The sequence below is a fragment of the Chiloscyllium punctatum genome, chromosome 26 (genome assembly GCF_047496795.1).
Source record: "Chiloscyllium punctatum isolate Juve2018m chromosome 26, sChiPun1.3, whole genome shotgun sequence".
NCBI lineage: Eukaryota > Metazoa > Chordata > Chondrichthyes > Orectolobiformes > Hemiscylliidae > Chiloscyllium > Chiloscyllium punctatum.
This window is the reverse complement of record NC_092764.1, coordinates 52,879,424-52,906,992: the sequence shown is the minus strand read 5'-3', so window position 1 is coordinate 52,906,992 and position 27,569 is coordinate 52,879,424. Positions and strand designations below refer to the sequence as shown.

The 27,569-nt window shown below is 42.1% G+C and overlaps 1 protein-coding gene across 2 annotated transcripts in view; it reads right to left on the bottom strand.

Annotated features, from left to right (window-relative positions):
* Positions 1 to 27,569, bottom strand: part of dus2 (dihydrouridine synthase 2) — a 115,476-nt gene that overhangs the window by 51,137 nt on the left and 36,770 nt on the right. For both annotated transcript variants that reach the window (XM_072547411.1, XM_072547410.1), the window contains 2 exons: positions 24,173 to 24,233; positions 16,312 to 16,359 (listed from right to left, as the gene is read on the bottom strand). In XM_072547411.1, the coding sequence (XP_072403512.1) occupies positions 16,312 to 16,359; positions 24,173 to 24,233 (109 nt within the window). The remainder of the gene's footprint in view (positions 1 to 16,311; positions 16,360 to 24,172; positions 24,234 to 27,569) is intronic.

Sequence of the window (27,569 nt, the reverse complement as noted above, 5' to 3'; positions counted from 1 at the left end):
GGAAACAGGCCCTTCGTCCCAATCAGTCCACACCGACCCTCCGAAGAGTAACCCATCCAGACCCACTTCCCTCTGACTAATGCACCTATCACTATGGGCAATTTAGCACGGAGGAAACCCACACAGACAGTCGCTCAAGGCTGGAATTGAACCTGGGACACTGGTGCTGTGAGGCAGCAGTGCTAACCATTGAGCCACTGTGATCTATTTTTCTAATCAACCTGTTTTTGCTATGATTCACCTCTGGACCAGGTGGGACTCGAACCCAGCTGTCTCTGTCCAAGGGTAGGGACTCTACAACTGCACCACAATAGGGCTCTCTTTTCTTACCATCAATTTATAAACTTGCCAGAGTAAATCATACTCCTTGTAAGGCTTAATTAACTTTATTTATTTATTCATTCACGGAATGAGGACTAGGCCAGCATCTATTGCCCATCCCCAATTTCCCAGAGGGCAGTTAGGAATCAACTACTTTGCTGTGGGTCTGGAGTCACATGTAGGCCAGATCAGGTAAGGATGGCAGTTTTCCTTCCAAGCGGGTTTTTCCTGACAATTGGCAGTGGATTTGTGGTAACCTTTAGACTCTTCTTCATCTTTAAATCTTTTTTTTTTGTAAATATATTTATTAGCAATTTTTTTTAACTTTACAAACATATAAAATTATTGAAAAACATCAATAACAATTATCAGTATAACAAAAAGAAAAAAACCCGCAAATTACAATACAACTATTATCTACCAACCACTAACCTACCCAATAATACAAAGCAAACCCTAACACTGTGCAAAGCAACACCAAAAAAAAGAAAAGCAAATAAAAACAAAATACAGAACAGCTATGCTCGGCGCAAAGCTCCCAAACAAAAGAATGGGAGCATTGTATATATACCCATATTAACTCAGGAGACCCCCCTCCAGAACCCAGGGCTTGACAAACCTAACCATCCTGGTTAAACAAACACCCTAGTTAAGATAACTGACAAATCTATATCCAAATAACTCAAGTAGGGCTGCCATGTCTTATAAAATTTGTCTGTTGTGTAGTGCACAATGTTTGAGAAAAAGTTCAAGGGAATGTGCTCCATAATTAATTTCTGCCATCCTAGCAAGCCCGGTTTCTCAGACACCCAGTTCATCAGAATATTCTTCCGTGCACAGTATGCAAGAATATTAAATAGTTTTTTCCCATGCCCATCTAAAGATGGTAAATTCGGTAGACCTAAGATGAGAGATATTGGGTCTACTTTGACTTCAGTCCTCAATACCCTCCCTATCTCTCCTGCCACAGCACTCCAATAAACACGGAGCCTCTGGCATGTCCAGAAGCAATGGGTAAGAGTACCTACACTTATTTTACATTTAGGGCACACTGAAGATGCCCCTTTTTTAAACTTCACCAGACGGTCTGGTACCAGATGAGCTCTGTGCAGAACTTTTAACTGTGTAGCGCATGTCCTGTTACAGATTGAGATCTTTCGAGTATTCTCCCATATGTTCACCCACATTTCAGAAGAGATCTTCACTCCCAACTCTTACTCCCTGACCTCACATAACCGGTTAATATCCTGCCAGGCCCTGCCACCCAGCAGGCAATAGAGGGCACTAACCGAAAGGGTGCTTGTGGAACGTAGCAACAACCTCTCTGTATCGGGCTGTTAGGGCTTAGTGAGAAGCATAGTCTTGCGGCTCAGTTGCTCAAAAGACATCATAACCTCCCCCTCAGTCACGTCTCCCAAACTAGAAACTCCTTTCGCTGCCCATAGTTTGAACCCTGAGGTCTCCATCATCCCTGGTCGGAACCCTGGCATGCCAACTATAGGTGTAAGTGGCGAAGTCTTGGATAAACAACCCTCACTCTGACGCTTCGCCCTCCATGCCTTGACTGTACTAATGACAATGGGTTTCCGGTAGTAGTCCATAACTGTCCTCGTCTTATCCATGAACAACAGGTTAATAAGAGGGCACTTTGCTTGGGAAGCCTCAATATCCAGCCATATTGAGTTTGGATCGTTACCTACCCAATCGCAGACAAAGGACAGCAGGGAACCCAACTGATACCTCCTGATGTCTGGGAAATCAACTCCTCCCCCTCCATGAGGCAACTGCAATTTAGTAAGTTTGATGAGGGGCCGCCCACGATGCCAGACAAAGGAACCAAACCACGCCATAAGCTTCCGCAGCATTGACCTGGGAAACATTATAGGGAGCATATGCATGGGATAAAGCAAACGAGGAAGAACATTCATCTTAATGAGAGATATTTGGCCCAGCCATGAAACTGGAAGAGCCTCCCATCACTGGAAATCTCGTGTAATATTGTCGAGCAAGTGAGCAACGTTAGTCCGAAATAACAGATCACACTTGGGGGTAATAAAAATGCCTAGGTATCGGAACCCTGCCCGTGACCATTTAAAAGGGAACTTCTGGCACATCCTTAAGGTTCCCCAAAGGCGTAGCCTCCGATGTTGCAAAGTTAATCTTATTTCCTGAAATAGCCCCAAATGAATTGATACATTGTATCAAATGGGGTACAGAGGTCATCGGGTTCGATAAAAACAGAAGAACATCACCTGCATACAGTGTAATCTTGTGAGCCCTCGATCCCACTTCCGGAGCGGTTATGTGGACGTTCTAACGAATGGCCTCTGCCAGCGGCTCTATCACCAACGTAAACAACAATGGTGAGAGGGGGACAGCCTTGCTGACTACCCCTACCAATCCTAAAATTCCCAGACTTCACCCCGTTGGTGATGACCGCAGCCAGAGGTTGGCGATATAAAACCTCCACCCACCTCGCAAAGACCCCCCCCAACCCAAACTGTTCTAAGACATAAAAAAGATACGGCCATTCCACCTGCTCAAATGCTTTCTCTGCATCTAAGGAAATCACCAACCCCTGAAGCAATCATTGCTGACGAGCTTGGACCACATTCAGCAGCCTTCTAATATTATTAGAGGACCTACGGCCCCTTATAAAACCTGACTGGTCCTCTTTAATAATATGGGGCAACACCCTTTCCAATTTCAACGCCAGGATCTGAATTGAATAGAGAGATGGGCCTGTATGAGGCACAATCCTCAGGAACCTTCCCCTTCTTAAAAGTTAGGGAGATTTTAGCTTCTCTCGAAGATGGTGGTAAGCATTCATGCATATAGGAGTGATTGTACATCTCCAACATCGGCCCTGACAGAATCCCTACAAACTCCTTACAAACTAAGTTGCCTAGCTGCCTCCTGTATTTCCTGAACTGTCAAGGGGGCATTAAGGAGAGAGGCCTGTTCCAAGGTTACCCCTGGGAGGTCCAGGTTCTTAAAAAAGGTCTCCATTTTAGCCCCCCAGTCCTCGCAACCTTCAGACCGATACAATTCAGAGTAAAAGCTCTGAAAAGCCACATTAATCTTTTTAGCATCGTATGCAAGGACCCCGGCGCTGTGTCTGATTGCAGTAAAGGATTGGGGAGCACGCGTTTTCCTAGTCAGGTATGCTAAATACCTCCCTGGCCTATCCCCATATTCGAACGTCCTTTGTCTAGCAAAAGCAAGTTCTTTCCCTGCATTTTGTATCGGTATTGAATTCAAGGCAGCCCGGAGGGCCGTGATCTGCTGTAGCTTAGTCACTGATGGCCGCAAAAAATGTGCTGTCTCGGCGGCTTTCAACCACGTCTCAACTCGACGCTACTGTTCCTCCTCCTGTCGTTTCCGGCTAGCCGAATAGGAAATAGCTAAACCCTCAGCAAAGGCCTTAGCGGTCTCCCACAGCATAAATGGACTACTAGCCGTGCCCGAGTTGATAGTCAAGAATTCCCGAAACTCTTTCAAAAAGTATTCCACAAATTTGGAATTCTTAAGGAGAAAAGGGTGCAAACGGCAGTGCCGCAAACCAAGCCTCTCACTCTTGGTCTTAACCTCCAAATATACTGCTGCATGATCAGAGATAGCTATATTCCCAATTTTACAATCGAATCCAGAAGGGCCGAGGGAGCCAGAAAGAGGCCAATCCTCGTGTGACATTTATATGGGTTTGAAAAAATGGTGAAGTCCCTGCCGGTAGGGTGAAGACATCTCCAAATATCCACCAGCCCAAACTCCTCGCATAAGTCAACCACCTGGTTGGTCTGTGAAGAAATAATTGGGGGCCCACAAGGCATCCTGTCCACTGTCAGATCCAAAAGATAATTAAAATCTCCCCCCTATAATAAGGTGCTGTGTTCTTAAAGCACTCAACTTAGAGAGAGCACTAATCAAAAATTTGAGGGGATGCGCCGGAGAACAGTAGACATTTAAAATGCCATATTCCTCCCCATGTATTAGGGCTTTAAGTATCACAAACCATCCCTGCTCATCTTTCACCTGCTCTAATAATGTGAACGGAAGATTTTTCTGGATAAGTACCGCCACTCCCCTACTTTTAGTAGTAAAGGATGAAAAGAATATCCGGTCATAACTCCCCTGTTGTAATTTCAGGTGTTCCCCATCATCAAGATGGGTTTCCTGCACAAAGCGATATCAACCCTTTCCCTCTTAAGGCTAGAAAGCACTTTTTTCCTTTTAACAGGTGAATGACTTCCCTTAATGTTCCAGATGCGACATTTAATAAGACACTTAGCCATATCCCCGTTCAGAGACCCTTGAACCCCTGGGAGGGAGAACCCTGCTTACAAAGCGCCAAGCATAAGTAAATAAAGACTCAAGAGTCGAAGAACTACATATACAAAAACTACTCTATCATAACTATAAACTATTACTACCAAAAACCACAAACAAAACCCAACTCTAAAACCTTGAATGGAAGACTCTTCCCCCTGCCCAGAGGGGGCACTCACCCTACCCATCCCCTCCTTCACAGCTCCTTCAAACCCAGACTGTGCGCCAGCCTTAGGCCAGAAAAAACAACAAGGAGATGATCGTTAAGTCAACAGAAAAAAGACCAAGTCAGGATGAGCACTCCAGCTATCCCTGGCTTCATGTCACCCCTCCTTGTGACTAAAAGAAACAGAAGAAACAAAAAAAAAGGGAGAGAGACAACAAAGAACATCCACAAAATTTCCCAACAGAAAATCCAGTTATTAAAAAAAAAGGAACAACTTATTCCAAAGTCTTTTCCCCCCTTTCCAAAAAGGAAATTATTAGGGAGAAAGAAAGGAATTTTAAAAAAAGGGAAAACATGGGGAAAGATAGAAAAGAGAACAAATATTAACCATATTCTTCAGGCCAATCCATCTATTTTAAAGTGTCTACAAAGTTTTTACTTTTATCCGCGAGTCAAATGTATAAACTGAGTCCTCGTGGCTGAAATGGAGCACTGTGGGGTATCTCATGGAGTATTGGATGCCCAGGTTCCTCGGCCTCTTTTTAACTTCATCGAAGGACTTCCTCTTTCGAATTAAAGCTGCAGAGAAATCCTGGAAAAACATGATTTTTGACCCCTTGTACAGCAGTGCCTGCGGGTCTTTTCCCAGGGATCTGGAAGCTTCTATCACTTTTTGCTTGTCCTTATATGAGTGGAAGTGCACTAGGACTGGCCAGGGGCGCTGCACCGGCCCTGACCTGTACACTGTAACCGGATAAACCTTTTCAGTCTGTAGCCTGCTGGACTCGATGTGAAGGCCTAAAAACTTCAAAGAAGCTGACTGACTGCTCACCTTCCTCACCTTCAGGAAGCCCGACAATTCGGAGATTTATCCCCCGACCTCGATTTTCGAGGTCGTCGATATGGTCGCACAAGGCCCGCACCTCTCGCTCCAGCATCTGGATCCGACTGGATGAGGACTCCATCGCAGCTTCCGAGGCCTTAGTTTGACCCTCCACCTCCTCCAGCCTCTCCCCGAGGCCCTGGATCTCCTGCTCGTGCTTCTGCAGCATGGATGCGATAGGCTGGACCTAGGCACGGATCTCCTCAATCGCAGCCCCAGCTTTCAAGGCAAGTCTCTCCATCGCTGCAGTCAATTCCTGTGAGTCTGTCAGGTCTCCAGGGGGTTCAGGAGAGGCTGCTGTTACTGCTCTCTCTGGTATTCCTGGTGTTCCAGGGGAGTGTCCTCCCTTGCTGCTGCTTGCTTGCTCCCTTTCCCTTTGGCATCCTTCCCACTGCCAAATTTTAACAAATAGGTGTTCTGTAAGGTTTTAAACTAATATTTCCACCACATAAGTTGGCCAGGGATGGAAAAAAACACCAGTATGCCTTGGCTGTTAGGCGGAGCTGTCCACAGCAGTTCTACAGAATCGCCACCATCTTGCCGAGTCCCATCCTTAAATCTTTAATTCCAGATTTTTACTGAATTCAAATTCCACCAAATTGAAATTTGTGGCAAGATTTGAACCCAAGTCTCCAGAGCACTAGCTGGGTCTCTTTATTAACAGTCCAGTTATAATACCACTAGGCCATTGCCTGCCCTCACGTTCTCACTATTTATAATTGTTAAAAAGATTTGTAAATATATCGAATTTATTTTAGTTGGGTGTCTCAATATCAGCAAACCAGATAACGACTCAGATTTTGGGGAGGAAAACAACAGTGTTTTAAATCAGTGAAAGAACATAAACGAATAGATTTAAGGATAAGTAACTTTTAAACAAAAACTACTTCTATGATGTTTCAACAAACACTCTTCAGAAGGAAAAACACCAACTACTGATTCATCTAAAGCATAACCAACGTGAGAAACCTCTGGCCAAGGTTTCATGCAATTTTTTGACATTTTATAAAACATAGTAAATTTTAAAAATAAAACCAAAACCAAATCCTGTTCAATTCACCAATTCCTACCCACCACCACGAACTCCCAGCTTTCAGAGAGGTAAGGCCTCTGTACACAGGAAAAAGCAATGGAGATATCCAATTCCAGTAACAAAATACATTACAAAACAGCACAAGTCACAGGCTTATATGAACTCATCCTCCACCAGTTTATACTTCTCTGTCGCACCTTTAGCCAGATCTGGAGTTTCTTGCCTCACAGTGCCATGAATCCGGGTTCGATTCCAGCCTCGGGTGACTGTCTGTGTGGAGTTTGTACATTCTCCCTGTGACTGCGTGGGGTTCCTCTGGGTGCTCTGGTTTCCACCCACAATCCAAAGATGTGCAGGTTAGGTTATTTGGCTGCACTAAATTGTTCCATAGTTTTCGGGGATGTGTAGGTTAGGTGCATTAGTCGGGGGTAAACGTAGGGAAATGGATCTGGATAGGTCACTCTTCGGAGAGTTGGTGTGGACTTGTTGGGCCGAAGGGCCTGTTTCCACACTGTAGGGATTTCTAATGATTACTTATATTGATCCCAAAACTGTCACCCTCCCAAATAGCAACGAAGCAAAGAGCTGCGAATAACCGGGGCACCAGCAGAACTCAGATAAGGCGATTTGTAACCAGAGCACTGCACATGCTCAAACCACAAACACAGTGATCCCTTCTCCTCTGTCACCAGCAGCAACAATGAGGAAATTAATTGCTATCGCTGCTAGACTCCCCTCCAAACTGGGTAGTGTTGGGAACTCTACCTCTGCTAGGAGAAGGTGAGGAATGCAGATGCTGGAGATCAAAGCTGAAAAATGTATTGCTGGAAAAGCGCAGCAAGTCAGGCAGCATCCAAGGAGCAGGAGAATCGACATTTCGGGCATAAGCCCTTCTTCAGGAATTTTTCTGAAGGGCTTATGCCCGAAACGTCGATTCTCCTGCTCCTTGGATGCTGCCTGACCTGCTGCACTTTTCCAGCAACACATTTTTCAACTCTACCTCTGCTGCCAGACATAGGTTCACATTAAGAAAAGGGTTTGGAGGAGAAGATGTTCCTTTCCAATTTTGCTTTTCCTTTCTAAGCTTTACTGAAGCTTGCAGATTTCTGTAACTGGGGTACTTTGCCTGCAGCCAATTTCTGAATTGTTCCTGAAATGTTATTGCTATTGCAAGGTGAGCTCAACGATAGAGCAAGACCCCACACAAACCACCAGACTGTTTTTTTTTCAAAAATTGGCTTTTGGAGGGTTGACGTGTTTTGCATTCCCCTGATGATTTTTTTGACATCTCATCCAAAGGTCAGCACCTCCAATAACCCAAACTTTACGGTGCACTGAAGTATCAGCTGAGATTGAACGTTCAGGTCTGTTAACTACAGGCAGTGTCCTTCAGCTACCTAAGATTACTGCAGTTTGTTATTTGTCGATGCTTAAAGAATAATGTGCTCAACTAATATCACACAAGTGAGACTTAGTCTCATCTTACAACAATGGAAAAGATAATATCTGTAAGCAGTTTGATCAAATAAACAGCTGCACACTTAGCACAGCTAAAAATTGTAGATTAGATGCTTTCCCAGCCAATCTTCAACAAATTGAAACATAGCAACAGATTTCACTGCAGCCAACACTGTCTGTTGGTAAGGCTTTTAATTACAGTGACACTTTGGACAGGGAGTTATTGTTCATGGGAGAGGAAATTACCATAGCGCTTATGAAGGGCGAGCGATGTTAAATGTCATTAGCCGATCAGAACAAAAAAGATTGTGTGGCGCAGAATCTGAAGCAAACAAGGTAAATTAATAGCTGATCCAGAAAGGGAAAGAAAGGGAGGGAAAGAAAGAAAGATTCAACAGCGAGAGAAAGACAGGGAAGCAAAGAAATTTCTTCCCTGTGCCTATTTATTAAAGAAAAATGCTAAATAAAAACCATTTACGTTTGTTCCAGAAAAATAACAGCCCATTATCGTGGGAAACTATTTGAAGGATTTGGAAATATTTAGAAGAACTGTAAAAAAACACATCAAACATTTACTACATTCCCTGTTTTCCTATTCGCCTGCTTCTGTACTGTAGCCTGGCAATGATTCAGCTCCCTTAACCAAGTAATGATGCTCAGGACAGACAGGACCTTTTTGTTTAATTTGAACTGTTGAATCCCACACCTTCCCACTGCTTTTTTGACTAAAACACTAATGGATACAACACTATAATGAAACCATCTTTGAGAAAGCTAAACAAAGTTGACAGATATTCTGCAATGACTTGTTGGCAATTTACCCAATAATAGCACAGAGGACAGCCTTCAACCAGAGAGAGAGAGAGAGAGAGAGAGAGAACAAACAACCTTTCAGCACACTTTTTCATGGACACGGAGATTACCTTGGAAATGTCAAACCCCTCTGAACTTCAAAAGATTCAGAAGGAAGAATCTGTTTAATTTTGCTACTGGGAACATCATCTGAACTGCTTTATGGCATAACCCAAAATGTATGAAAACGGCATAAGGTGATGTACCTAGCCCAGTGAAATGATTTATATGGTCAGTCTTGCTCTGACTGATGTTGGAGGTTATCCATCTTTCTGCAAACCACCTGAAGACTCTGCATTATTAAACAGTTATGAGGGGAAGAAGGGCATTCATCATCGGGTGAACAGTTCAGTGAAGTCAAAGAAAATGGCAGAACTATTCTTAGTCTGGATCAGCTGAGCAGTGTACAGGAATGTTCTGCTGACATGACATTCAGAATCTCTCCGCACATAATTTTTAATGATATTTTGCAAACAAAGGCAGGACTAGCTTTTGTGAGCCTTCCAGCCTGCTCCACTATTTAATCTGATCTGATTGTCACCTCAACTCTACATCCCTGCCATCCCAGATAATCTTTCACCTCTTACCTGCCCTGTTGACCAAACATCTATTCGCTTCTATCTTAAGAATATTCAAAGTCTCTGCCTCCACTGGATTTTAAGGAAGGAAGTTCTAAAGACCCACACCCTCATCGAAGGCCCCTTATTTTGCAATCAGTGATCTGTGGTTCTAGATCTTAACACATTCTTTCCACATCCCCTCAGTCAAGTTCCCTCTGAATGTTTTAAGTTTCATTCACACTTCTAAACTCCTTGCCTGTCCAACCTTCTGTCGCAACCTGGCCACTCTAAGTACTCGTCTTCCCTGACGTGTTCTGAAGCAGGGTCACTGGACCCTACCCATTAACTCTGACTTCTCTCCACAGTTGCGGTCAGACCTGCTGAGATTTTCCAGCAGCGTGTGTTTCGGAATTCCAGCATCCACTGTTCTTTTAGGTTTTTTTTTGTCTAGTACATAAGCTCCTAACTTTTATATTTTATTTGTTTCAGAATAAACAATGATATTCAATAAACTTTGCTCATGACTTGCTGCATCTGTACACTGGCCTTTTGTGATTCATGCACTAGGACACCAAGATCCTAGATTTAAAAGCTCTGCATTCTCTCACTAGTTAGACAACATGCTTCTTCTTATCCTTCCTACCAAAGTTGACAATTTCTAATGTGCTTACATTATATCCCATTTGGCACATCTCTGTCCATTCACGTAACCTACGTATATCCCATAGTGGCCCCTTAAGCCCCCTTCACAACTTACTTTCCTATCTACCTTTGTGTCATCAGCAAACTTAGTCGCCATACCTTTGATCCCTTTATCAAAGTCATTTGTATTAATAGTAACAGGTTGAGGCCCCAGCACCGAGTCCTGTGATATACCACTTGTCAAAGATAAATTACCCATTTATAATTACTGTCCGTTTCTGGTTAGTGAGCCAGTATGCAACATTCTACACTAGAAGATTTTATGTTCTACAATAAGCTTTGATGTAACACTTTGTCAAATCTAAATGCAATACACTCTTTGGTCCCCTGTTATCCAGAGCACATGTTACTTTTTCAAAGAACTCCAGTAAGTTGGCTAAATATGATTTCCCTGTCACAATCACATTGACTCTGTCTGATTCCTTTGAAATTCTCCAACTGCCCGGTTATATGTTTAATAATATTTCTAATGACAGATAGATATCAAAACTGTTTCCAGTTTTCCATCTCCCCCCGCTGCACTTTTTGAACAAAGGGAGGTTACACTTGCTGTATTCCAGTCAAATGGAACCTTGACTGAATCGAGGGGTTTTGGAAAATCAGAACCAAAGCATCAATTATCTCAGTCGTCACTTGTTTTAATGTTTTGGGATGAGGACCAGCTGGATCCAGCCACTTGTCAGGCCACAGTTCCAACAATCAGCTCAGTAACACTCCCTGGTGATCATAATTTTCCCAAGTGACTGCCTGCCTTCCACATCCTGTCTTAGTTATTTCTGGTATGTCACTCTACTTATATTTTCTAAAAGTGAAGACCAATTCAGCAAAAAAAAAATTCAGATCATTTCCTATCTACTTATTTCTCAGTATTAATTTCTCAATTCACTTTCTGTTGGACCAATCCCCACTTTGTTAACTCTTTTTAAAAAATATTTACAGAAACTCTGATTTTATATTTTTGGCTAGTTTTCACTTCTATTCCAGTTTTTAAAAAAAACTCTTTAATAATTGTTTTTGCTATTTGCTATTTTTATTTTTAAACATACTATTGAATCTTCTGCCCTATCACCTATCTTTACACAATTATATTTAATTTGCCAGTTCACTTTAGCTAGCTACTGCTTTCATGACCTTTTAAGTGCCTTTATTTAATATACAAATTGGATTCACGCTTTTCTTCCTCAAATTCAATGTAAAATTCAATCATATAATGCTACCCACCTTTACTCTGAGGACAGGAATTAATCCTATCTCATTACACAGTGCTAGATCTAGAATATGGGAAAATTATGATCACCAGGGAATGTTATTGAATTAATTGTTGAGACTTTGGCCTGACAAGTGGTTGGGTCATGGTTGGTTTGAGAAACCACCATTCTAAGACACTACTCCAAAACTGTTCTATGAACTCATCAAGACTACCTTCGCCCATCTGATTTTTCCAATCTATTTGTAAATTAAAAACTCTCATGACCAATGTGGTGCCTTGTTGACAATCTGTTCCTTTATCCTTGGAGTGCATGGAGCTGGCAGCCATAGTGGCTGTTCTTCAGTATTCTCTAAGAAGTTGGTGCCTACTGTCCAACATGGAGGCCCAATGCCTGTCCTGAATTTCATGTTGAGAGTTCTTGTTGCCTAGCTGGTTCGACAGAAAGCTGAATATTACTGAGGTGATGATTTGGAGATGCTGGTGTTGGACCGGGATGTACAAAGTTAAAAATCACACAACATCAGGTTATAGTCCAACAGATTTAATTGGAAGCACACTAGCTTTCGGAGCATCGCTCCTTCATCAGGTGATAGTGGAGGGGTCTATCCTAACACACAGAATTTATAGTTACATCACACTAAAGTTTTGCTATAAATTCTGTGTGTTAGGATTGAGCCCTCCACTATCACCTGATGAAGGAGCGACGCTCCGAAAGCTCGTGTGCTTCCAATTAAACTTGTTGGACTATAACCTGGTGTTGTGTGATTTTTAACCTATTCCTGAGGTGAGTTGTGCCGTCAACAAGCCATTTAACAAGCAATAATTCCCCGATAGTTGGTAATTTGACACTGCCCAGCAGAAAACCCACCACACCCACTCGGTAGATATATGCAGCAAGATGCTCTTGACCTTGAGACAGGTCCTGTTGGATATCTCCTCTGATTTAGCCACAAACCTCACCAAAGGCCACATCACTCAGGCCCATGTAAAACTCCTCCAAGTCTCTCTTTCATATTGTTTCATTACTTTTGTAAATGCATCAATTTTCATCCCTGAATCATCACAGAATCCCTACAATGTGGAAACAGGCCATTTGGCACAACAAGTCCAAACTGACCCTCTGAAGAGTAACCCACCCAGACACATTCCCCTACCCTATTACTCTACATTTACCCCTGACTAAGGCAGCTAACTTACACATCCCTGAACACTATAGGCAATTTAGCTTGGCCAATTCACCTAATCTGCACATCTTTGGACTGTGGAAGGAAACCAGAGCACCCAGAGGAAGGAAACCAGAGCACCCAGAGGAAACCCATACCGACATGGTGAGAATGTGCAAACTCCACATAGACAGTCACCTGAGGCTGTAATCGAACCCAGGTCCCTGGTGCTATGAAATAGCAGTGCTAACCATGGAGCAACCATGCTGCCCTAAAAAGGAGCATCCCAAAAAGCGCTGCTCCCGTAATCATTGTTGAAGGATCTATACATTATTAGACCAATTGTTTGTCTAACACCATTGATTGAATCTGAAATCTCAAAAACAAAACAACCAGAAGCAGTAAATTTGACCATCTAAAATTGCTAATCTATATTGTATCAAGCTATAGTTATCAGGTTACATTGTGTGGCTTTCATTTCAGATTACAGATGATGACTTTGTTCTGCTTTATTCGAGACTTATTGTTTATCAGCATTGTTTCTACACCTCTTCCATCTAAAAATCGGCATGCCATTATTCTTGGCTGACTGGACCAGTTGAACTCCTGCAGTTATATGCAGTGAACCATCCATTGGGAACACATCAGCCCTTACTTTAGAGAGAAACCTCCCCTCCGCCTGCAGACATGTTAATCCTTTCCCTATCTTTAATGTTCTTGCATTAAAAGTGGTGCTCCTTCGAGACAGCGTAACAGATAATGATTTTAAGTTTCAGAGTCATAAAGCATGGAATCTAGCCCTTCAGCCCAACTCGTCCATGCTAACTAGTTTTCCTAAGCCAAACTAGTCCCATCTGCCTGCGTTGGCCTATACCCCTCAAAACCTTTCCTATCCACATATCTTTTAAATCTTATAATTGTACCTGCCTCCACCACTTCCTTTGGAAGCTCGTTCCATATATACCACTACCCTTTATGTGAAAAGGCTGTCCCTCAGGTCTCTTTTAAATCTTTCCCCTCTCACCTTTACCGTATACCCTCTAGTTTTGGACTCCGCTACCCTGGGGAAAAGACCTTGGCTATTCATCCTTTCTGTGTCCCTCATGATTTTATAAACCTCTACATGGTCATCCCTCTGCCTCCTACACTCCAGGGAAAGACATCACAGCTTCTCCTTGTATCTCTAACCCTCCTGTCTCGGTAACATCCACAACGTATTTTTATCACTGGCTGGCTATCAGTTACTACCCATCCCTAACTGCCCCTTGGAGATTCTCTGCTGCAGTTCATTCAGTGTGGGTTTATCCACTATGCAGTTAGAAAGGTGGTTCTAGGATTTGGATTCAGTAACAGTGATGGAACAGGAAATATTTTCCAAGAATGGTGAGGGACTTGGAAGTGAATCAGTGCATTGTACCAGCGTATTGTAGGTCATATTTGATCACTTTTCACTTTTTTACAAAATAAGCACATCACTGCTTATAAACTGCTGTGGGAACCCCACAGGTCATGAAAGGTGCATGAGAGCTATCCCAGGCTATTGAGAGAGGCAAGAGAGGATATTGCTGGAGCACTGACCAAGATCACTGTGTCCTCGCTAGCCACTGGACAGGTCCGAGAGGACTGATGAATGGCTAATGTTGTTCCTTTGTTCAAGAAGGGAAATGGGGATAATCCAGGAAACTGTAGACTGGGGAGTCTCACAATGGTGTTTAGGAAGATATCAGAGAGAATTCTCAGGGAGAGGATTTATGCACATTTGTTAAAGCCTGGCCCAATTATGGACAGTCAGCATGCTTTGTGCAGAGTAGGTTATGTCTTGCTAACTTGATTGAATTTTTCAAGGAGGTGACAAAGGTGATTGATGAGGGGACATCAGTAGTTGTTGTTTACATGGATTTTAGTAAGGCTTTTAACAAGGTAGGCTCATCCAGAAGATTAACATGCATGGGATCTACAGTGACTTGGGCACGTGGATTTAGAATTGGCTTGCCCATAGACGGGAGGGGGTAGTGGTGGAAGGGTGTTTTCCAGGCTGGAGGTCTGTGATTAGTGGTGTTCAGCAGGGATCCATACTGGAACCTCTGTTCTATGTGATATATATAAATGACTTGAATGAAAATGTAGATGGGTGGCTTAGTAAGTTTGCAGATGATTCAAAGATTGGTGGAATTATGGGTAGTGTAGACAGTTGTCAAAGAATACAGCAGGATATAAATCAGTTGCAGATATGGGTGAAGAAATGGCAGATGGAGTTTAATCCAGGCAAGTATGAGGTGCTGCCCTTCGGGAGACCAAATGTTAAGGAAAAGTACACAGTTAATGGCAGGGCCCTGAAGAACATTGATGTACAGAAGGATCTTGGGATTCAAGTCCATAGCTCCCTGAAAGTGGCCACACAAGGTGGTAAAGAAGGCACACTTAATTTTATTTGTCGGGGCATCGAGTACATGAGTTAGGATGCCGTGGTACAGCTTTATAAGACTTTTTGAGTATTGCGGTCAATTCTGGTTGCCACATTACAGGAAGGATGTGGGGGCTTTGGAGAGGGTGCAGTATGCTGCCTGGATTAGAGGGTATGAGTTCTAAAGAGAAGCTAGTGATATTCAGGTTTTTTCCCTGGAGCAGTGGAGGTTAAGGGGAGACTTGATAGAAGTCTTTAAAACAATGAGATGCATAAACAAGGCTGGCAGTCAGAACCTTTTTCTGACAGTTGAAATGTCTAATACTCGGGAACATGCATGTAAGGTGAGAGGGGGAAGTTCAAAGGTGATGTACGGGCAAGGTTTTTTTTTGCAGAGTACAATGTGAACCTGGAACTTGCTGCCAGGGGTGGTGGTGAAGGCAGATAATAACAGGGGCATTTAAAGGACTTTTAGATAAGTACATGAATATGCAAGGAATGGAGGGATATGGACTAAGGATAGGCAGAAGGGATTAGTTTAATCAGGTGTCATGTTTGGCACAACATTGTGGGCCGAAGAGCCTGTTCCTATGCTGTTCTGTTTTATGTTTTAACTCATCTTATTTAAATGTAAATTTCACTCATACATTCTGTATGGAGGAAATCTTTGTCAGATAATACTTTTGTACGCTTGAGTGTGCACGTTGAAACACCTCGAAAATGCTACATTTTAATGCAAATCTTGCCTTTATTGATTATTAATGAAACTGTAGCATTTTGTTCTTTAGAAAACAGAGAAGATAAAGGTAACACCAGTTTCCAGCAAAGTCATTTTTTTCTCTCTCAGAAAGTCTTTTGTCAGTTGGACATGTCACTTTACCAGATACAATGTGAAACCCTCTTCAATATTATGACACTAAGGAAATGAAATATAGAGTCAAGAAACAGCCATTTAACCCAACCAATTCATATCAGCATTTAATTTCATTTGAACCTTTTACCGATCCTTCTGACCTTAATCTCTAAGTATAACCCACCATTCCCTCTCCCTCCACGGTGAAACAGAATCTGAGCAAGCTGCACAGTTTGAGCTCTGTGATGAGCTATGAGTAACAGGTGGTTTGAAACACATTAAATTTCCTCAGTAAACCATAAGAGCATTTTCACAAAGAATTACTTAGTTGCTTACAAGCTGACAACAAACAACTGAAAGAATTCAGCCCAAGTACTTACAGCTTCAATTTTGTCAGGGTTGGACAACAGTGCTACTCCCATACCGCCCTACACAAAAGCAGAGCAAAACAAAGAGATTAGTTGGTGTCAAAAACTGCTTACATTAAAAGAGAATGTACTGTATATAATAAACAAACCATAGTAATAAACCTCACATCTTGAACGGCAAGTATGAAGTGCAAATGCCTCAGCAGATTCCAACCTCCTCCTAAAGAAGTGGTCTCTCTGAAACATCTTGAGACAATATGGTATTTTACTCTGTTAATAACGGTTATATAAATGCAAGTTTTTTCACTGCATGCCTCTGAAGTAAGGCTGATCTTATTAAATGTTAAATTCAATATTTCTGTCTCAGAAGTAAGGTAGCAGGTGCAATCTTCACTGTTTCCAACAGTACGCTGGAATGCAATTAGAAAGCCAACAGAGGAATTTCATGTGTAAACATTGATATAGGATTGTGTCCCATGCATGTACACTTCAGAAATGCAAAATCTAAGGAATTTAAGATGCTAAGCCCACTGGCAGCTTTATAATGTAATGAATGGAACACAACTAATCTTAAATTGGAGGAAGGCCAATTTTGACAGTATTAGGCAAGAGCTTTCAAAAGTTGATTAGGGACAGCTGGAAAATAGGAAGCCTTCAAAAATGACATGAGAGTCCAAAGACAGTGTATTCCTGTTAGGGTGAAAGGAAAGGCTGGTAGGTGTAGGGAATGCTGGATGACTAAAGAAATTGAGGCTTTGGTTAAGAAAGAGAAGGAAGCATAAGTCAGGTATAGACAAGAGAGATTGAATCAATCTGTAGAGTATAAAGGCAATAGGAGTATACTTTAGAGGGAAATCAGGAGGACAAAAAGGTGACAGGAGATAGCTTTAGCAAATCGGGTTAAGAAGAATCCAAGGGGATATTATAAATACATGAAGAACAAAAGGGTAACTAGGGAGAGAATAGGGCCCCTCAAAGATCAGCAAGGCAGCCTGATGGGGGAGATAATAAACAAATATTTTGCTTCAGTGTTTACTATAGAGAAGGACATGGAAGACATAGAATGTGGGGAAAGGGTCTCTGTCTGTATTCCTGATGAAGGGCTTTTGCCTGAAGCGTCGATTTTACTGCTCCTCGGGTGCTGCCTGAACTGCTGTGCTCTTCCAGCACCACTAATCCAGAATCTGGTTTCCAGCATCTGCAGTCATTGTTTTTACCTACATCTTGAAAAATGTCCGTATTACATAGGTAGTGGTGTTCGATGTCTTAAAATACAGAAAAGTGGATAAATTCCCAGGTCCTGATCAGGTGCACCCTAAGCTCTGTGGGAAGCTAAGGAAGTGATTGCTGGGTCACTTGCTGAGATATTTGTATCATCAGTTGAAATGGCGGAAGACTGGAGGTTGGCTAACATGGTGTCACTATTTAAGAAAGTTGGTAGGAAAAGCCAAAACTATAGACCAGTGAGCCTGATATCGGCGGTGTTCAAGTTGTTCAAGGGGATCCTGAGGGCCAGGATGTACATGTATTAGAAAAGGCAAAGGACTGATTAGGGATAGTCAACATGGCTTTGTGTGGGAAATCATGTCTCACGAACCTGAATGAGACTTTTGAAGCAGTAACAAGGAGGATTGAGAACAGAGCGGTAGATGGTGATCGATATGGACTTTAGTGAGGGGTTCAACAAGGTTCAACAAGGGAGACTGATTAGCAAGGTGAGATGTACGGAATACAGGGTAAAAACAATGACTGCAGATGCTGGAAACCAGATTCTGGATTAGTGGTGCTGGAAAAGAGCACAGCAGTTCAGACAGCATCCGAGGAGCAGTAAAATCGACGTTTCGGGCAAAAGCCTTTCATCAGGAATACGGGCAGAGACCCTTCAGGCTCTCTGCCTGTATTCCTGATGAAGGGCTATCGCCCGAAACGTCGATTTTACTGCTCCTCAGATGCTGCCTGAACTGCTGTGCTCTTCCAGCACCACTAATCCAGAATATGGAATACAGGGAGAACTGAACATTTGGATACAGAATTGGCTTGAAGGTAGAAGGCACGGTGGTGGTGGAGGGTTGCCTTTCAGACTGGAGGCCTGTGTCCAGTGGTGTGCTGGGTGCACTGCATTTTGTCATTTATATAAATGATGTTGATGTGAACATAAGAGGTAGTTAGCAAGTTTGCAGGTGACACCAAAATTGGAGGTGTAGTGGACAGTGAAGGTTACCTCACATTACAACGGGATCTTGATCAGATGGGCCAATGGGCTGAGGAGTGGCAGCTGGAGTTTAATTTGGATAAATGTGAGGTGCTGCATTTTGGGAAAGCAAATCTTAGCAGGACTTATACACTTAATGGTAAGGTCCTGGGGAGGGTTGCTGAACAAAGAAACCTTGGAGTGCAGGTTCATAGCTCCTTGAAAGTGGAGTCACAGGTAGATAGGATAGTGAAGGCAGCATTTCGTATGCTTTCCTTTATTGGTCCGAGAATTGAGTATAGGAGTTGGGAGGTCATGTTACGGCTGTACGGGACATTGGTTAGGCCATTTTTGGAAGATTGTGTGCAATTCTGGTCTCCTTCCTATCGGAAGGATGTTGTGAAATTTGAATGGGTCAGAAAAGATTTACAAGGATGTTGCCAGGGTTGGAGTATTTGAGCTATAGGGAGAAGCTGAATAGGCTGGGGCTGTTTTCCCTGGAGCGTTGGAGGCTGAGGGGTGACCTTATAGAGGTTTATAAAATCATGAGGGGCATGGATAGGATAAATAGACAAAGTCTTTTCCCTGGGGGAGGGGAGTCCAGAAGTAGAGGGCATAGGTTTAGGGTGAGAGGGGAAAGATATAAAGAGACCTAAGGGGCTGTAGGATTCTAGGACACTAGGGGCAATTTAGCACGGTCAATTCACCTAACCTACACATCTTTGGACTGTTAGAAGAAACTGGAGCATCCAATGGAAACCCGCGCTACATGGGGAGAACATGCAAACTCCACACGGACTATATTCCTTTAGCCTATTTTTTTCACGCTGAGGTTGGCGCATGTATGGAATGAGCTGCCATGGAAGTGGTGGAGGCTGGTACAATTGCAACATTTAAAAGGCATCTGGATGGGTATATGAATAGGAAGGGCTTCTTTGATTTTTACAAATTTAAAAATCACATAACACCAGGTTATAGTCCAACAGGTTTAATTGGAAGGACACTAGCTTTTGGAGCGTCGCTCCTTCATCAGGTGATAGTGGAGGGCTCGATCCTAACACACAGAATTTATAGTTGCATCACACTGTAAATTTTTGCTATAAATTCTGTGTTAGGATTGACCCCTCCACTATCACCTGATGAAGGAGCGATGCTCCGAAAGCTAGTGTGCTTCCAATTAAACCTGTTGGACTATAACCTGATGTTGTGTGATTTTTAACTTTGTACACCCCCAGTCCAACACCAGCATCTCCAAATCTTGATTTTTACAGGTTTAGATAGTGGATCTGGACTGGCGCAGGCTTGGATGGCCGAAGGGCCTGTTCCTGTGTTGTAATTTTCTTTGCCCTTTCTTCTTTAGAGGGATGTGGTCCAAGTGCTCACAAATTGGACTAGGTTAGGTAAGGATATCTGGTTGGCGTGGACGAGTTAGTCTGAAAGGTCTGTTTCCATGCTGTACATCTCTAGGACTCTATGGAGTGACACATCTGACCACACAGCTCTAGATCAATGTTCACCAACAAAGCCACAACTATGGCCTATTCATAATCAAAATGTGTATATTTCCAATGTTTTAGACTCCCAATCCAATACTAGAATACACAGAATTATTTAAATTCATGGTTAAGTAAATTGACGACATGTTATTTTATTTCCTTAGGGGCAGATGTTTACTTTGATTTTAAAGCCATATTTGAGATATGCAGCAAGGCATTAGAAAGGTTTCCATATTGTAAACAGCCCAAAAGGCAATTTGTCATCTGCAATGAACTCTTGATGTGAAGATTACTAAGAATGCATGGATCTGTTCAGTGGACTTTAACTATCAATATTACAGTTGTTCACAACCTTTAACAACTGACTGGCCATGATCCATTTTGTTAAATGCATTTTTACGTACTCATGCATTATATTAACCATTATTGGAAAATTTTAACGATATTAAAAATTGTAACGATTTTGCTGAAAATATATTTTACTGCTAAATTGTAAAGAATTTTTAAAAAAACAAAATAATGATTTAGCCACTGGCGTGAAGCTTGTGACTGCATTTCAGTGATGTGTTAATAACTCAAAGAGCTGCTTCGAGTTGGAGACACTTTCTTTCCTGCGTTTTTATGGTTGTCATGGCAGCAAAGGCTTGCTCTCAAAGATACGTGAAGGACAGGGTAGTGGTTTCTTCATAACCTTTTTGCTCAAGTGTTCACATCTAGTTTCTGATACAAATGAGTACACAGTTAATACCTTAACTTTTATTCTCAATGCCATATTTTTTTCAGAATTCTTAATAATTATTTTTGAAATTGGGCATCCCACTTACATGCCCCACTGGTTTGGGAACATTGCATAAGTGGATGCAATTCCACAAATTCTACCAAAGTAACAGCGTTATTCAAGAGGAGTTTAAAATCCATCAAAGCTATTTCAGTGGAACATAATTTTACAAGGAACTGAATAAATTGAACAGCTTGAAAGTGGGCATTAATAACAGTAAAAGATCCAATTCATTGCTATTGCTGATCATTGAATGCTAATATTCCCAGAAATCTCCATTACTGAAGAGTAATGGACGGGCAAAAGCTGATTCGATTCATAACTAAGTGGCTAAAGCCAATACTTGAACACCATGGTGAACATCTTGAGAGTATTTGTAACTATCACGATTAATCTCTAACCCATTTTAAATAATTGAAAATCAGTTCAGTTTAAAAAAAAGACTGAATCATTTAAGTTTTGTTGGTATATACCAGTTAGCTTTTTAAAAAACATAACTTTTTTAATAAGATGAACTTTAAAATGTACTCCAAAGACCCTATACATCTAAGAAAACAAGGGCAGTTGGCAGAGCTTTCCAGAGACTGTGCCTTTGGCAGAACCTTATGACTTATAGAGTACAGCATGGAAACAGACCCTTCGGACCAAACCGTCCATGCCGACCAGATATCCCAACCCAATCTAGTCCCACCTGCCAGTACCTGGCCCATATCCCTCCAAACCCTTCCTATTCATACACCCCTCCAACTGCCTTTTAAATGTTGCAATTGTACCAGCCTCCACCACTTCCTCTGGCAGCTCATTCCATACACACCACCCTCTGTGTGGAAAAAGTTGCCCCTTAGGTCTCTTTTATATCTTTCCCCTCTCACCCTAAACCTATGCCCTCTAGTTCTGGACTCCCTGACCCCAGGGAAAAGACTTTGTCTATTTATCCTATCCATGCCCCTCATAATTTTATAAATCTCTATCAGGTCACGCCTCAGCCTCCGACGTTCCAGGGAAAACAGCCCCAGCCTGTTCAGCCTCTCCCTATAGCTCAAATCCTCCAATCCTGGCAACATCCTTGCAAATCTTTTCTGAACCCTTCTGCAGGGTAGTTTGGCCAATTTTGGAGTGTGGGGCCTGGTTCAGAAAAAAATTCATCTTGTGTCAGTGTAAAGGATCATGGTACAAATGGGTGTGCACTTTCGAACATCATTGCCTTATGTTTAAGATGCCCCAAACGCTTGCACTGATTTGATCTATTTCATCTGAATTGTGGCAACAGAACTAGCAAGACCTTAGCCCCAGTATTTAGCATTCGACAGGCACCGTTTTTTATAAATGTATTTGCAAATCTTAAAAAGGTTCACCAGACATTGCATTGCAATTGCTACAAATGATCGTAGTAACTGACGTTATTTACAAGATACCATGCAAGAACTGTAAAAAACACTACAATGGACAAACTAGCAGGAAACTAGCCACCAGGATACATGAACCCCAATAAGCCACCAAAAGACATGACCCACTCTCACTAGTTTCCCTACATACAGGCAAAGAAGGACACTACTGACTGGGACAACACACACATCCTAGGACACGCAAAACAAAAGAAACGCATGAGAATTCTTAGAGGCATGGTATTCTAACCAGAACTCCATCAATAAACACATCAATTTAGATCCTATTACCTTCTCTTGACAAAAGAAAAACTGGAAATAACATCTTCCACCTTAAGAAGCCAAGACCGATAAATAGAGAGGCGGGACATACCACCAGGGCTTCACCAGAGACTCTCACTGATGACATCATCTAGTATGGTGACGAAACGTCTGAAAGCAAACTTTCCAGCTCAGCGAGCTAACTTACATACTAGTCATAGTAACTGATCACAAACTACTCTGGTGGTACGGTAGGATGATACATCCAATTGTATCTGCCCCAGTTCTTTGAAAGAGTGAGCCAATTATTCCCACGCTTCTGCTGCATTTCCATGGCTCTGCAAACTTTCACCTTCAAGTATCATCCAATTCCCTTTTGAAAATCATTGTTCAATATGCTTCCTTCATTGTTTCAAGCAGTGCACTCCTGATTCAGTGTCAATGCTTATTTCCTCTCACCTCAAACTGTCTCTGGTAACTTTGCCAATAATCATCAAGTTTGTTTCTTTTTACCCTTCTGCCACTGGAAACTGTACGCTTTGAACATGTGGCAAATATTCCCATCATCATCTTTGCTCCAAGTAGAACAGCAGCAGTTCCTGTTCCAAGTCTTTCACCAAAAATTCCATCCCAGTAGATTTCCTTTGCGACCTCTCCTTGACCTCCTTTCTAAAGTGTTGAGCCCAAAATTGGTCACAGTACTTCCACTGGGACCGAACTAGTGGTTTTTAAGAGGTTAGTGTAAGTCCTTGCTTTTTGTACTCCATGCCATTAGTTAGAAAACTAGGAATTCTACATGCCATTGACATAAACTTCAAAAATCCTTTTTCCTAAATATGCATGTTCTCTGTTCTTGCACTTCCTTTAAAATTTAAGCATTTTGTTTATGTTGGCCCCCCCCCATTACTCTTCACAAGTGAAACTCTTCAGGTTTCTGTGCTCAATTTTATCCACCACACACCTCTCCATTTCATCACTCAATCAGAAGCTTAGGATCATTGTAGCAGAAAGGATGTAGGTGTTCTATAAACTGGGCAACCATTTTGCAGAACACCTAAATTCTGTCCATAAAAATGACTCCGATCTTCCTGGTGCCTGCCATTTCAACACACCACCGTGTTTCCTGTTCAATGTCTCTGTCTCAAGCTTGCTTCAGTGTTCCAGCGATGCTCCATGCAAGCTGGAAGAACAGCTCCTCATTTTCTGCTTGGGAACTTTGCAACTTTCTGGACTCAAGGTCGAGTTCAATCATTTTAGGACTTGACTCACCTTCTCCCATGTCCTTACCCCCAGCTCCCACACACCAGTCCTTGTCATCACATGGACTGCTACCACCACTAATGGTCCCAATTAGCAGCTATTCACTCTCTCAGGCTGACCTTTACCCGTTCCTATGTCTGCCCAATTGTTTTTCTCTCTCTACCTGAGCTCCATCTCCATCTATCATCAATTCCTTCTCTCTCCCCATCTTTAGCATATATAACAACCTTCTCCTAGCTAAAATCAGCTCTGAAGAAGGGTGACTGGACCCAAAATGTTATCTCTGCTTTTTCTCCTGGTGAGTTCCTCATTTTGTTTCTGACTTCCAGCATCGGCAGTTCTTTGCTTTGTTGTGTAGCCATGAGCAATCTTTGTTCAATTGGTATTAAAGATTTCAATCAGTAGTATGGGGTACACTCTCTCCTGATAGAAATCACATGAATATAATTCTTTAAAGTAGGGCATAGCCACTGTGATGGTCGAAAGCTAAGTGTAGTCTTACCTTGGTAGAATATTCTTTCGGACAGCCCATATTCACATCGATTCCAGCTACATCATTTTCTCTGTGTGAAAAATTAGAAATATGTTTATAAAAATATAAATGGTTTTCAAAATATTGACCAAACACTCTGGTTTCATAGTACTTTCATAAGGAATATGTTTTCAGCTAAATCCTGTAACATTGCATTCAGTTACACACAAAATGCAAGAACTAAAGTGTGACAGAGTGAAACATTTAGGGAGTAAGTGCAAGACTCTTAGGTAAACAGAATGTTCCTTTTGCATTGCTTATGATGAATGAGAGGAAATGCTGTCTGACAATAAGATAATTTGTCATCACGCTATTTTTGTGTTGCTTATAGATTTATCTTTGAATTGAGTGACTCAAGAGGGCATTATGAAAGTGGAATCAATATTCAGCATTATAGGGGAAAATACAGAAAAATGGCATTGAGTCATAATGCTCTCTTTAGAGAGCCAGCACGTTCATGATTGGCTGTACCAATTCTGTGATTCTCTAGATTTTCTTTGTACAAAGCCAGAAATATTGCTTTTAACAGAATTAACAGAATTTAGCCAAGAAAGTGGAGTTGAGGCCACAATCAGGTTAGCTGTTACCTTACCGAATGTCAGAGTGGGCTTGAGGGGCCATGTGTGCTGACTGGAGGCAGGAGCTGTGAACCGGAACACGGAGGTAGTGAGGAAGGTGGCCACAGCAGTGATTTTTAAAATGGGGGGCTCCCTAGACATGATCCTGGAGGGGTGGGAAGAGTTACTGCTGCCTGTGTGAACGATCACTATCACTCGATCCTCTCCCTGAGCCAAATATGGCTGCTCGCCAAGCAAAAGCCCAGTCACCGCAGGAATTGAGCCTTACCAGGCCACTTCATTCAATTCGCAGGTAACTGGCTTTTTGCACTTGCCGTCAGTCAACTGATCCAACCCAGTGATGGTGTCTTTGGAAATGGGGTCAAGATCATGGCAAGGAACTAGCACAATGGCCAAAGACACCAAGGTGTGAGTCTACCCAACCCCTAAATCGCAAAGGAAAATTCAAGCCCTATTCTGCATGGTAAGGTCACTCAATGAAGAAACTCAATAAGCCAGCAGGTTATATTGATAAATACCTTTGGTGGAAGTTTTAAAGCAATATTTCTGGCTTTGTACAAAGAAAATCTAGAGAATCACAGAATTGGTACAGCCAATCATGAATGTGCTGGCTCTCTAAAGAGAGCATTATGACTCAATGCCATTTTTCTGTATTTTTCCCTATAATGCTGAATATTGATTCCACTTTCATAATGCCCTCTTGAGTAACTCAATTAAACCTGCATCCACCACACTTCCAGACAATGTGTTCCAGACCCTAACTACTCAGTATCATACAACATAGAAATGAAAGATTATGCTCGTATCACAGTTGCTTCTTTTGCATATTACCTCCTATCTGAGCAAGCACGGTTTCTGTACCTCTACCCAGCACACAACCCTCATGGTTTTGAAGACTATCAAATCTTCTTTTAGCCTTCTCCTCTCCGAGACAATCAATACCATCATGTCCAAACTGTCTGAACTGAAGCTTCTCATCATCCTCTTAAACCTCTTCTGCACTCTCTCCAACGGCTTCATGCCCTTCCTGAAATGCGCTCAACTAGTGCAATATATATTAACTCAGCCTCCTTGCCCTGAAATAAAGTCTGGTGTACTGTAAGTTTTACTAACTGCTCGCTGTACTTGTCCTGCCACCTTTAATAAGATCTCTCTACTCCTGCACACACTATGGGACGCTGCCCTTTATACTGCCTTAACGTGTTCTTTCCACCAAAATGCATCTCCTTACACTTCGCCCCACTGAACTTCATCAGCCACTTATCAGCCTATTCCACTAACTTCTCAAAGGTCTTTTGCAGTTTTAAATTTTCCTTCTCACAGTTTACCGTGCTTCCTAGTTTTGTATCATTTGCAAATTTGTCCCCGGCAAAACCTAGATTATTACCATACATCAGGCAAAGCAAGTGCCCCAAACCCGACCTCAGAAAAACTCATCTACAAACTTTCTTTCTGATAAAAAAAAAATCCACGAAGCATTACTCTTCATCCTTTACTCTCTCAGAAAACTGTGTGATTACGTTGCTACTGTCTTGCTTATTCCATGATTCCCAAATGATTGGTTCACAAAGTTTCCCTACCACTGAAGTTAAATTCACTGGTTCATTCTCACAACCGGTTTTGAAGAGGATGGTACATTCCCAATTCCCCAGTCCTCCAGCAACTCCCTCTGAGTCCTGGGAAGACTAGAAGATTATAGCCAATGACTTCAATTTCAATTCTCACTTCCTTCACTTTCATTGGCTGTCTCTCATTTGGGCTCCGAGCCCTACAGCTTTCAGTACCAAAGGCCTATCCAATACCTCTCTTCTTATCAATGTTAAACACTTTTCAGGACTCAGTTTCCTCCTCTGTCACTATGGCCTGGGCAGCATCTCCCTCATTCGTTAAGACAGATACAAACCATTAATTTAACATCTCAGACATGACCCTTGCCTCCAATTCCCTTAAGGTCCCTAATTGGCCTTTCTCCTCTCGTAACCAGTCTTTTACTATTTAATGTGTTGACAGAATACTTTAATTTAGCTACTTGTTTTTTCACATAATTCCTCTTAGTTGTTTCTTCACCACTCTTCTGAACCTTTAAAATTCAGATTGGTTCTCAGTTATAGCTTCTACCCGATACCTGTCATAAGCACACTTTTGCTTCTTTATCTTAATTTTGTTATCTTCTTTCTCCAGGGAGCTCTGGGTCTGTTCAGCCTATCCTTTCCTTTTAAGGAAATAAATGTTGACTGTGCCTGAACACCCTCCTCTTTCCATTATTCCATAGTTTTTACTGTCAATCCACCTCTAGCCTCGACCAAACATTGTCGGCTGCTCCTCAGTTATTTCACTCTCACTCTGGATTGTCTTTTTCCACCGTCATCCTAAAACTTATGACACAATAATAACGATCTCAAGAGTGTTTTCCCCCACTGTCGTATGGTCTACTTGGCCCATCCATCATCACTGGAACAGCCACAATATAATTCCAATATCAATCTGCATAAGTGACTCACCAATCTCATTGACTACACTCTGTGCATTCACATACGTGCACACTAACCCTGATTGAATTTCCATTTCTTTCTTCTTTTCTATAACGTTACCTATTAATGTATTATTCTCCATTCTAATATGATCAGTCTCATAAGAACATAAGAACTAGGAGGAGGCATGGCCTTATAAAGGTTTACAAAATTATGAGGGGCATGGATAGGATAAATAGACAAAAGTCTTTTCCCTAGGGTCGGGGAGTCCAGAACTAGAGGGCATAGGTTTAGGGTGAGAGGGGAAAGATATAAAAG